Raw genomic sequence first — 12,191 nt, 5'->3', positions numbered from 1 at the left:
CTTTATACTTGTATATTGGCTTTCATATGTCATTAAAGCACTGTTTCATTTCTGAATTATATACTAGGCCACAGGACTCCTGATGAAGATTTGATAATTAAAATACGGCCCATGTTGGATCCACCTACAAAGTGCATGCATCCTTATAAAACATTTGTGCTTTCATTTGGGATTGTGAATGTGCTAATAAAATCTTTATTTAATCATATCCTGGAACAGACTCAGTTTTTGGCCACTTCTCAATTTGCTTGCTCTGTTGTTTCTTCCTATTGGAGTTTTGGGGTCTTTTCTCAACTTGTTTTGGACTTCTTCATATTAGTGGAACACATAGAAACAAACTTTTTATACCTTTAAATTGATAATATCCCCCTTACTAGTGGTTTGAATTGGGTATTTTTCAGCAGCTTATAGTACACACAGCCAAAGAAACTGTTACACGTTTAATATTGTATTGTTTTTGTTACAGGCTATTTTAAATGGTATTGACAGCATAAACAAAGTACTGGAACACTTTCGACGAAAAGGTGTTAACCAGCATGTTATCAATGGTTATCATGGGATTGTGATGAATAACTTTGAATGCGAGCCAGCTTTCTACACTTGTGTTGAAGTTACTGCTGGAAACAGGTAGGATTTCGTTTGTAAAACTTTCCTTTCTATGTATTTGTATGCCAGGTGCAACCCAGGCAATGGAAACTTGCTCTTTCTTAATAGGTCTGATTGTGGCCTAGCATTACATCTTTGTTTTAGTGTTTGAAGCTTTGCTTGGGTCATGAGGTATGTGTAGACTCTTATAGGACAGAGTGGTGAAGGAGAAAAACACAAGAACTTCATTGATAATAAAAGTGTCAGTGCCAAGTGAAAATTCTGTGAATTGTTTAGAGAGAGAAGATCCTCATGTACTGTGAAATGGCAGTCGGAGACCAAGAAAGTGTGGCAGAAGGCTACAGAAATATTTCTCATCGTTTTGGATGCCACAACCTTGATTATCAAGGTGTGCTTAAAAATTCCTTTTAACTACCTTTATCCTTCCTAAATAGACTATAGCCTACTATGTTTGCTTTGTCTCCAAGGATAAGCTGCAGAGCTTCTGTCCTTTCACAGAGAGGATGAAGAGGCTCAGTAGTCTTCCTTGAAGCTTCTCAATGTGCGTAGTACGTAGAGTCCTCAGATATCTGGAAGTCACGAATGAGTTTGGCAAATCGGACAGATTGTTTGTCCTTTTTGGTAAATAGAGGCTTGGTCTTTTGACTTCCAAGCCCACATTATACGAGGCATACAGCGACATCCTAGGTGGAGACTACCTTACTAGCTCCAGCAGATATTTGCATGGCAGCAATGTGGTCGTCGCTGCATACCTTTGCCAAGCACCACAGAGTGGATGTTGCTGCGCGCTCAGAAGCCAGTTTTGGGGCTTTGGTCCTCAGGACGGTGGCGCCAGGATCCCACCCACTCTAGGGATTGCTTCTGAACATTCTACTACTACTAGTTATCATTTCTAAAGCGCTACTAGACGTACGCAGCGCTGTACACTTGAACATGAAGAGACAGTCCCTGCTCAACAAAGCTTACAATCTAATTAGGACAGACAAACAGGACAAACAAGAGATAAGGGAATATTAAAGTGAGGATGATAAAATAAGGGTTCTGAACAAGTGAATAAGGGTTAAGAGTTAAAAGTGGCATCAAAAAGGTGGGCTTTTAGCTTAGATTTGAAGACTGCCAGAGATGGAGCTTGACGTACCGGCTCAGGAAGACTATTCCAGGCATATGGTGCAGCAAGATAAAAGGAACGGAGTCTGGAGTTAGCAGTGGAAGAGAAGGGTGCAGATAAGAGAGATTTACTCAGTGAACGGAGTTCCCGGGGAGGAACCCCCCATTTCCCAACAGTAGGGAGAGATGAGAGTGGAGAGATACTGAGGAGCTGCAGAATGAATGCACTTATAGGTCAATAAGAGGTTCTGGAATAGTGGGAAGTTTCGTAATGGAAGGAGAAATTAGGTCTTACCTGATAATTTTCTTTCCATTAGTCCTTCCCACTATTCCAGAGGCCTGCCCGAGGTTTCTGTGATGTTTAGTCGGTGCAAAGTAATGAGTCAAATAACGATGGTCACCTTGCATGGTGCTTCTTGCATATCTCTTTTTCTCTGCAAGTTGTCCAGAGATGAGAGCGGTTCACACATGTTTTAAGGTGGTTGTGTTTATTTTGAGTTTCTCCTTACTACTTCTCCCTGGACAGATTTCTCTTGCAGCCACACAAATGAAGTGACTCCCCCATGACGTCACGGACCCGGACTTATAGCAAAGCTTAAAGCTTTAATACAAACGTAGATTACTACGCCTGCGTGCAGCTTCCCGCCATATCCACCCCCCATAACCCCCCAGTAGTCACCGCCCCTTTCCAGTTTTATTCTTCCCGCTCTGGCGGTCAGACCCGTTGACTAGATCGTTAGTGCAGCTCTCGCGTTTATTTTTTTCTTTTGTTATTTTTATAATCTCTCTTTCTCACAACAATTACCAACCAATTTAATTTAGCAGCCCTCCTCTTCCCGACCATGTCGGCGAAGAAACATGGCTTTAAACGCTGCTCACGCTGTACAAATAAAATGTCTCTCACAGACCCGCATGACCTGTGTGTCCACTGCCTAGGCACGACGCACTTAGACTCCAGCTGTGAAAAATGTGCAGCCATGCTCCCTCGGACGAGGCAGATAAGACATTTGAAAATGAAAGCAGTAGTAGAGGACTTACCTCAGCAGTCGGGTAAGAAAGCCAAGAGTAAAAAACGGCACTGTGAGGAACCCCCGGAGAGTGCCTTGCCTAGCAAAAGGCAACAGTCTCTGCCACCACAACTCCAACTAGTTGTCGGTGCTCAGACTCAACCCCAGCAAGCACCATCTGCTGAGAAAAACCAGCATGGTCGTTCTGGGCACCGCAGCACTTCTTCCCCACTGCATCCTCGGCACCGGGAGAGTGCCTCCGATCAGATTCGGCACCGGGAGAGCCTTTCCCCTGGCCATAGGCACCGAGGAAGCCTTTCTCCTGCACATCGGCACCGAAGCAGCTCCTCCTCTGCTCATCGGCACCGTCAGGACTCCTCCCACTCGCATCACAAAGCTGGCTCCTCCCACTCATCGCATCACACGGCTGGCTCCGCCCACCCTGTGCATCACAGCCACAGCTCCTCCCCTGCTTCACTCCATCAGGGTTACTCCTCCCCTCCTGAGTTGCAGACTGCTACAAAGCATTTCTCTGACACCTCTCCTCCTGCTCTGGCTCAGGCAATGCCTCTCTCTCCACAGGACAAACAGAACCATTCAGGAGTTCAGGCAGCAGTCTCTCCTGCGGATTTCTCCTCTATGCCACTGTCCCAATCAAACCAGGACATTCTCCATCTGCTGCGTGCTTTTTTGGCTAATCACAATCTCTCAGCTCAACAGCACCCCACAACCAGCCAGCAGCCACCACGTCCAGCGGCGGCAAGGCTTTCGCCCCCGGATCGACCTGCCCCTCGGCAGCGCTCACGCTCCGAGTCCTTTTCAGACTCTCTGGCTGCAGACAATTTTTCAGACTCTGGCTCTTCCCCACCCCCATCTCAGAGATGCTCCAGATCATCCTCTCCTGACGCCCACTCCGATCTCCTCGCGGGCTCTCCGGGTCTACCTTCTGACCCCTCTCCCCCGCTACCATCTAAATCATCTCAACCAGAGGATACTTCCTATCCAAAATTTCTCATCAAATTGGCATCAGCCTTGGATATTCCCTCCTCTTCTCAACCGGATCCCCGATCCAAAAAATTACAGGCTCTGCGCTATAAGGAGGCACCGAAAGACATCATCGCGTTGCCTTTGCACGAAGTGTTGGCGGACCAGCACAAGTTAGTGTGGTCTACCCCATTAACATCTCTCCCCACCAAGAAGAGTTTGGATACAAAATACAAAGTCCAAGATACTTGGGGCTTCGGTAAACCACAACTATCTCACCACTCCATAGTGGTCCAGTCCGCCATGCGTAAACACAAAAGCTCACGAGACCATTCTAATTTTCCACCAACGAAAGACATGAAGCTCATGGATCTCATGGGTAAGAAGATGTATCAAAGCTCCATGCTCAATGCCCGCATAGGGCTTCACATCTTCCATTACACCGACTACCAATTCACCATACTCGACAACTTCTCACGAGCACTGGATTCCCTCCCTGCGACTCTGCAACCTCAATTCCGGCCACTGCTTCAAAATCTGGAAGAATCCGCCACCAATCTAATTAGAGCCGCCCACGACTCATATGACACGTCGGTTCGAGGGGCCGCGGTAGGCCTTTCCACACGCCGGTTAGCGTGGCTAAAAGCATCCGGCCTAAGGGAGGACGTTCATAACAGAGTGGCTGATGCTCCCTGCACAGGGGATAACCTGTTTGGTGACGGAGTTAAGGATATTATCGACAACATCAAACAAGATTGCACCACTCTGGACACCTTGGAAGAGGACAACATCAATCAGCCCAGGTCCGCCTTTCATCGCTCGTCCTATGGCACGCCTAAGAGGAGGTATCAACCTCGGCGACAGTACCCCTTCAATAAATACAACACAAACTACAGGTTTAACAACAAGCAACATAGACCTCAGCAGTCTAAGAAAACATATCGGGAGCGACGGACATCCAAACCAGCGCCCTCAACGGCGCCCAAACCCTTATCCTCTTTTTGACAAGCAGAGGGCTATGCAGCTACCGGTGGGAGGTCGTCTTCAGTTTTTTGCCCCTCATTGGCCCCCTATAACATCAGACAAGTGGGTCCTCTCCATTGTCAACCAGGGGTACCTTCTTCACTTTACGACCCCCCCACCTCTCCCCCGCATAGTCACTTCACAGGTTCCTTCGTCTCAAGTCCATCTACTTCACGACGAGATTTCCCGCCTCCTGCGCATCAGGGCAATCGAACCGGTACCAGAATGTTCCCAGAATACAGGATTTTATTCCAGGTTCTTTCTTATTCAGAAGAAGAACGGCGGTTTGCGTTCTATTCTGGACTTACGCTCCCTGAACAAATTTCTAAAAAAAGAAAAGTTCCGCATGACGACTCTCCAAATGATTCTGCCACTGCTCGATCAGAACGCATGGCTCGTGTCCCTGGACCTGCAGGATGCATATCTCCACATCCCAATCCACCCAGCGTCCAGAAGTTACCTGCGTTTTCAAGTCCACTCTCACCACTATCAATTCCGAGTCCTTCCATTCGGCCTCTCCTCAGCACCACGAGTGTTCACAAAATGTGTCATCACCATCATCGCCCACCTTCGCCAGCAAAGGGTCACGATCTTCCCTTACCTCGACGACTGGCTCATCGCGTCGCCAACTGCTCAGGAGGCCCTCCACTCTCTAGACAAGGTCACCTCACTTCTCCAGACTCTGGGATTCCTCATCAACTTGGACAAATCTCACCTCATTCCCACGCAACATCTCGAGTTTATAGGAGCGGTCCTCCAGACCCCGCAGATGTTAGCGTTTTTGCCCCTCAACAGGGCCACACGGATTTCCATCCTCATCGCCCACCTAACCCAGGTCTCAGTCACCTCTGCCCGAACGTTACTCGTGCTTCTGGGCCATATGGCAGCTACCATTCCAGTACTTCCGCTAGCCAGGCTCCATATGAGACCCCTACAGTGGCACCTCCGGGACAAGTGGATCCAAGCTCTTCAACCGCTATCTGCAAAGATACCGCTCTCTCACAGTCTAAAGACCTCGCTGCAATGGTGGGCCCACGCCCCCCATCTCCTCCAGGGTATGCCCTTCCGGCCTCCCCTACCGTCCGTTTATCTAACAACCGACGCCTCCAAGCAAGGGTGGGGAGCGCATCTGGGCTCCTACATGACTCAAGGACATTGGACGCCCAAAGAAATGACATACAGTATCAACCTGCTAGAGTTGCGAGCCATCAGATTAGCGCTTCAAGCTTTTCAGCCACACCTCTCGCAACAGCGGATTCATGTGCAGACAGACAATCAGGTGGCCATGTACTATGTCAACAAGCAAGGCGGCACCGGCTCCCGACAGCTGTGCCGGGAAGCTCTACATCTCTGGCAGGTGGTCCTGAAGCTTCGGTCCACCATCTCGGCCTCCTACCTGCCCGGAGTGCAGAATACCTTGGCAGACTCACTCAGCAGGAAGCTACAACCGCACGAGTGGTCACTCAAGACCACTGTTACGCAAGATCTGTTCGACAAGTGGGGTCACCCTCTCGTCGATCTCTTCGCATCCCCACTCAACGCCAAGTGTCGCAGATTCTGCTCCAAGTTTCCCAGTCAGCGCAGACTAGCAGAAGATGCCTTTCACATTCCGTGGACAGAAGGCCTCCTCTATGCATTTCCTCCAATCCCTCTCATCTCCAAGACAATCCAAAAGGCCAAGTCAGACGGAGCATCTCTGTTGTTAATAGCTCCGTACTGGCCGAGACAAGCCTGGTTCACGGCTCTCCTGAACCTCACGACAAGCCCTCCACTTCCGCTGCCACTGGAACCGGACCTTCTCACACAGCAGCAGGGCAGTCTTCTGCACCCAAACCTCGCATCCCTCCGCCTCATGGCCTGGCGGATCAGCCCCACTCCAGCCTGATGTTCTCACATGGAGTGCTGAGGGTCCTCCTCGCGTCCAGGAAGGACTCTACTCTCAAGTCTTACAATGCAAAATGGCAGCGTTTCTCTAGCTGGTGTTCCGGCCATCACCTCCACCCTGCCAACGCTTCTCTCTCCCGCGTCTTGGATTACCTGCTCCATCTTTCAGAGTTACAGCTGTCTTACTCCTCCATCCGGCTCCATCTCTCAGCTCTCTCGGTGTTCCATGACCCGGTGGATGACTTATCCCTCATGCAGCACCCTGTGGTGAAGCGCTTTCTCCGAGGACAAGCAGGCTGCTTGTTCTCACGACTGGGTGACGTCCGCGGCAGCCCCCACCAACCGGAAATAAGCTTCGCGGGACGGTCAGCACGCAGGGCACGCCCACCGCGCATGCGCGGCCGTCTTCCCGCCCGTGCGCGACCGCTCCCGCCAGTTACTTTTTTTCCGCGACTGAGAGAGCTGTGTTTTCCCCTCTCTCTCGTTTCAGCCGCCGGATTTTTTCGACCGCGTTTACGCGGATCGTCGCTTTTGGCCTGTTCGGCCTCTTCTTCTTCTTCTTCTTTTTCTTTAAAAAAAAAAAAAAAAAAAAAAAAAAAGAATTTTGCGCGTGTGGAGCACGCGCTCCTTCTTTTCCCTCGCTTTCTAGCGGGGACGCCTCGTTGCGGCCTAGTGGCCGCTCGGTCGGTTACAATTTTCGTGGTGTGATTTTAGCCACCATTGCCGACTTTGACTTCGCCGACGCGATTTTTCCGTCGATGTCCTCGAAGGTCCCGAGTGGATTTAAAAAGTGTGGTCGCTGCGGCCGGCCGATCTCGCAGACCGACACCCACGCTTGGTGCCTCCAGTGCCTCGGGCCGGAGCACAATCTCAAGTCGTGCGTTTTGTGTCTCGGTCTCCGGAAGCGGACTCAGGTTGCGAGGCAAGTTCTGCGGGACCGTCTTTTTGGAACTTGCGCCGGCCCCTCGACGTCGACCTCGACGGCATCGGTATCGAAGGCCGGTTCTTCGGTACCGGTATCGATGCCCGAGACATCGGCACCGATGGCAGCGACCCCAGGAGAACAGGTCCCGTCGGCCCGCCGGTCCGCCGGCGAGAGTGGGGTAGAGAGACCGCGTGGGCAGTCGGCCCCCGTCACTCCCTCAACTCGTGAGCCACGGGACCGAACCCTGTCGGACCCGGTACCCCGAGACCGAGGGGGATCGACCTCCTCCTCCTCCTTGCCCTCCGGCACCGGTGACGTGCATCGGAAAAAAGACAAGAAGCGCCGTCACCGGGAGCCCTCGGTGCACCCTGCAGAGGAGTCGACGCCGAAGCGTCATCGCAGAGAGGAGAGATCTCCGTCGGTGGTGGAGGTACCGACGCGTCGGGGTTCCGGCACCTCGGTGCCGTCTCCTGGCCCCCAGCAGCTTCCGGCACCGACACCCTTACCGGCCCCACCGCCTTTCCCGGCAGCGGGCCTGGACGAGTGCCTCAGAGCCATCCTTCCGGGGATCCTGGAAGGGCTGATGCGCCAGGCTGTGCAAGCACCCCCGGCGCCGATGACTGTGGCGCCGGCGAGCTCTAGCCCGGCGCCGGGGCAGTCGACACCGCCGCCGCTTGCGGTGCCGGTCTCGACAGCCACGCAGGTGGAGTCCCCGTCGACGTCGATGGAGGGAGCTCCGTCCCCGCCGGCGCGGGAGTCCACCGCTCGACGACACCGAGACCTCGGTGCCTCGACGTCGAGCCGGGCCCGGTACCGGACTCAGCTACATGAGCTAATGTCCGATACCGAGGACGAGGACTCGTGGGGGGAAGAGGAGGACCCGAGATATTTCTCCTCCGAGGAGTCTACAGGCCTTCCCTCGGACCCCACGCCGTCACCGGAGAGGAAGCTCTCACCTCCTGAGAGTCTCTCCTTTGCCTCCTTTGTGCGGGATATGTCTATAAGCATTCCCTTTCCCGTGGTCTCTGTGGAAGAGCCGAGGGCCGAGATGCTCGAGGTCCTCGACTATCCATCACCACCTAGAGAGTCCTCCACGGTACCGCTGCACAATGTCCTGAAGGAGACGCTGCTCCGGAACTGGGTGCGACCACTAACTAATCCCACCATTCCCAAGAAAGCAGAGTCCCAGTACAGGATCCACTCTGACCCAGAGCTCATGCGGCCCCAGTTGCCCCATGACTCAGCGGTCGTGGATTCTGCTCTCAAGAGGGCACGGAGTTCGAGGGATACCGCCTCGGCGCCCCCGGGGCGGGAGTCTCGCACTCTGGACTCATTTGGGAGGAAGGCCTACCAATCCTCCATGCTCGTGACCCGCATCCAATCTTACCTGCTCTATATGAGCATCCACATGCGGACCAATGTGCAACAGCTGGCGGACCTGGTCGATAAGCTCCCGCCGGAGCAGTCCAGGCCTTATCAGGAGGTGGTCAGGCAGCTGAAGGCGTGCAGAAAGTTCCTGTCCAGGGGGATTTTTGACACCTGTGACGTGGCATCTCGTGCTGCGGCCCAAGGTATAGTGATGCGCAGGCTCTCATGGCTGCGTGCCTCTGACCTGGACAACCGCACCCAGCAGAGACTGGCTGACGTCCCTTGCCGGGGGGATAACATTTTCGGTGAGAAGGTCGAGCAGATGGTGGACCAACTGCATCAGCGGGAAACCGCTCTCGACAAGCTCTCCCACCGGGCGCCTTCAGCACCCGCCCCCACGGGTGGGCGTTTTTCCCGGGCACGGCAGGCTGCACCCTATTCTTTTGCAAAGCGTAGGTACAACCAGCCGGCCCGAAGGCCTCGTCAGGCACAGGGCCAGCCCCAGCGCGCTCGTTCTCGTCAACAGCGTGCGCCTAAGCAGCCCCCTGCGCCTCCACAGCAAAAGCCGGGGACGGGCTTTTGACTGGATCCACGGGAACATAGCCGCCCTACAAGTGTCCGTACCGGACGATCTGCCGGTCGGAGGGAGGTTAAAAATTTTTCACCAAAGGTGGCCTCTCATAACCTCCGACCAGTGGGTTCTCCAAATAGTGCGGTGCGGATACGCCCTGAATTTGGCATCCCTGCCTCCAAATTGTCCTCCGGGAGCTCAGTCTTTCAGCTCCCATCACAAGCAGGTACTTGCAGAGGAACTCTCCGCCCTTCTCAGCGCCAATGCGGTCGAGCCCGTACCACCCGGGCAGGAAGGGCAGGGATTCTATTCCAGGTACTTCCTTGTGGAAAAGAAAACAGGGGGGATGCGTCCCATCCTAGACCTGAGAGGCCTGAACAAATTCCTGGTCAAAGAAAAGTTCAGGATGCTTTCCTTGGGCACCCTTCTGCCAATGATTCAGAAAAACGATTGGCTATGTTCCCTGGATTTAAAGGACGCATACACTCACATCCCGATACTGCCAGCTCACAGGCAGTATCTCAGATTCCGACTGGGCGCACGGCACTTTCAGTATTGTGTGCTGCCCTTTGGGCTCGCCTCTGCCCCACGAGTGTTTACCAAGTGCCTCGTGGTGGTAGCGGCCTATCTACGCAAGCTGGGAGTGCACGTGTTCCCATATCTCGACGATTGGCTGGTCAAGAACACCTCGGAGGCAGGAGCCCTCCGGTCCATGCAGTGCACTATCCAACTTCTGGAGCTGCTGGGGTTTGTGATAAATTACCCAAAGTCCCATCTCCAGCCAACTCAGTCTCTGGAATTCATAGGAGCGCTGCTGAATTCCCAGACAGCTCAGGCCTACCTTCCCGAAGCGAGGGCCACCAATCTCTTGACCCTGGCTTCGCAGACCAGAGCGTCTCAGCAGATCACAGCTCGGCAGATGTTGAGACTTCTGGGTCATATGGCCTCCACAGTTCATGTGACTCCCATGGCTCGTCTTCACATGAGATCTGCTCAATGGACCCTAGCTTCCCAGTGGTTCCAGGCCACCGGGAATCTAGAAGATGTCATCCGCCTCTCCACCAGTTGCCGCACTTCACTGCTCTGGTGGACCATCCGGACCAATTTGATCCTGGGACGCCCATTCCAAATTCCGCAGCCCACGAAAGTGCTGACGACGGATGCATCTCGCCTGGGGTGGGGAGCCCATGTCGATGGGCTCCACACTCAGGGTCTGTGGTCCCTCCAGGAAAAGGATCTGCAGATCAACCTGCTGGAGCTCCGAGCGATCTGGAACGCACTGAAGGCTTTCAGAGATCGGCTGTCCTGTCAAATTATCCAAATTCGGACAGACAATCAGGTTGCAATGTATTACGTCAACAAGCAGGGGGGCACCGGATCTCGCCCCCTGTGCCAGGAGGCCGTCGGGATGTGGCGTTGGGCGTGTCGGTTCGGCATGCTCCTCCAAGCCACGTACCTGGCAGGCGTAAACAACAGTCTGGCCGACAGACTGAGCAGAGTCATGCAACCGCACGAGTGGTCGCTCCATGCCAGAGTGGTACGCAAGATCTTCCGAGCGTGGGGCACCCCCTCGGTGGACCTTTTCGCCTCTCAGACCAACCACAAGCTGCCTCTGTTCTGTTCCAGACTTCAGGCACACGGCAGGCTAGCGTCGGATGCCTTTCTCCTCCATTGGGGGACCGGCCTCCTGTATGCTTATCCTCCCATACCTTTGGTGGGGAAGACCTTACTGAAGCTCAAGCAAGACCGCGGCACCATGATTCTGATCGCGCCCTTTTGGCCCCGTCAGATCTGGTTCCCTCTTCTTCTGGAGTTGTCCTCCGAAGAACCGTGGAGATTGGAGTGTTTTCCGACTCTCATTTCGCAGAACGACGGAGCGTTGCTGCACCCCAACCTTCAGTCTCTGGCTCTCACGGCCTGGATGTTGAGGGCGTAGACTTCACTGCGTTGGGTCTGTCTGAGGGTGTCTCCCGGGTCTTGCTTGCCTCTAGGAAGGATTCCACTAAAAAGAGTTACTTTTTCAAGTGGAGGAGGTTTGTCGTGTGGTGTGAGAGCATGGCCCTAGAACCTCGTTCTTGCCCTGCACAGAACCTGCTTGAATACCTTCTGCACTTATCAGAGTCTGGCCTCAAGACCAACTCAGTAAGGAATCACCTTAGTGCGATTAGTGCTTACCATTATCGTGTGGAAGGAAAAGCCATCTCTGGAGAGCCTTTAGTCGTTCGATTCATGAGAGGCTTGCTTTTGTCAAAGCCCCCTATCAAGCCTCCGGTTGTGTCATGGGATCTCAACGTCGTCCTCACCCAGCTGATGAAACCTCCTTTTGAGCCACTGAATACCTGCCATCTGAAGTACTTGACCTGGAAGGTCATTTTCTTGGTGGCAGTTACTTCAGCTCGTAGGGTCAGTGAGCTTCAAGCCCTAGTAGCTCATGCTCCATATACCAAATTTCATCACAACAGAGTAGTGCTCCGCACCCACCCAAAGTTCCTGCCAAAGGTGGTGTCGGAGTTCCATCTTAACCAGTCAATTGTCTTGCCAACATTCTTCCCCAGGCCGCATACCCGCCCTGCTGAACGTCAGTTGCACACATTGGACTGCAAGAGAGCATTGGCCTTCTACTTGGAGCGGACACAGCCCAACAGACAGTCCGCCCAATTGTTTGTTTCTTTCGACCCTAACAGGCTAGGGGTCGCTGTCGGGAAACGCACCATCT

At 53.3% G+C, this 12,191-nt stretch overlaps 1 protein-coding gene across 1 annotated transcript in view; it reads left to right on the top strand.

Moving 5' to 3' along the window:
- SMC3 (structural maintenance of chromosomes 3) overlaps positions 1 to 12,191 on the top strand; it is a 190,643-nt gene that overhangs the window by 115,341 nt on the left and 63,111 nt on the right. The window contains exon 16 of the mRNA XM_030202767.1: positions 467 to 627. Within this exon, the coding sequence (XP_030058627.1) occupies positions 467 to 627 (161 nt within the window). The remainder of the gene's footprint in view (positions 1 to 466; positions 628 to 12,191) is intronic.

Source organism: Microcaecilia unicolor, chromosome 5 (assembly GCF_901765095.1).
Source record: "Microcaecilia unicolor chromosome 5, aMicUni1.1, whole genome shotgun sequence".
Classification (NCBI taxonomy): domain Eukaryota; kingdom Metazoa; phylum Chordata; class Amphibia; order Gymnophiona; family Siphonopidae; genus Microcaecilia; species Microcaecilia unicolor.
The sequence above is the reverse complement of the archived record's forward strand: the minus strand, read 5'-3'. Positions and strand labels throughout refer to the sequence as shown.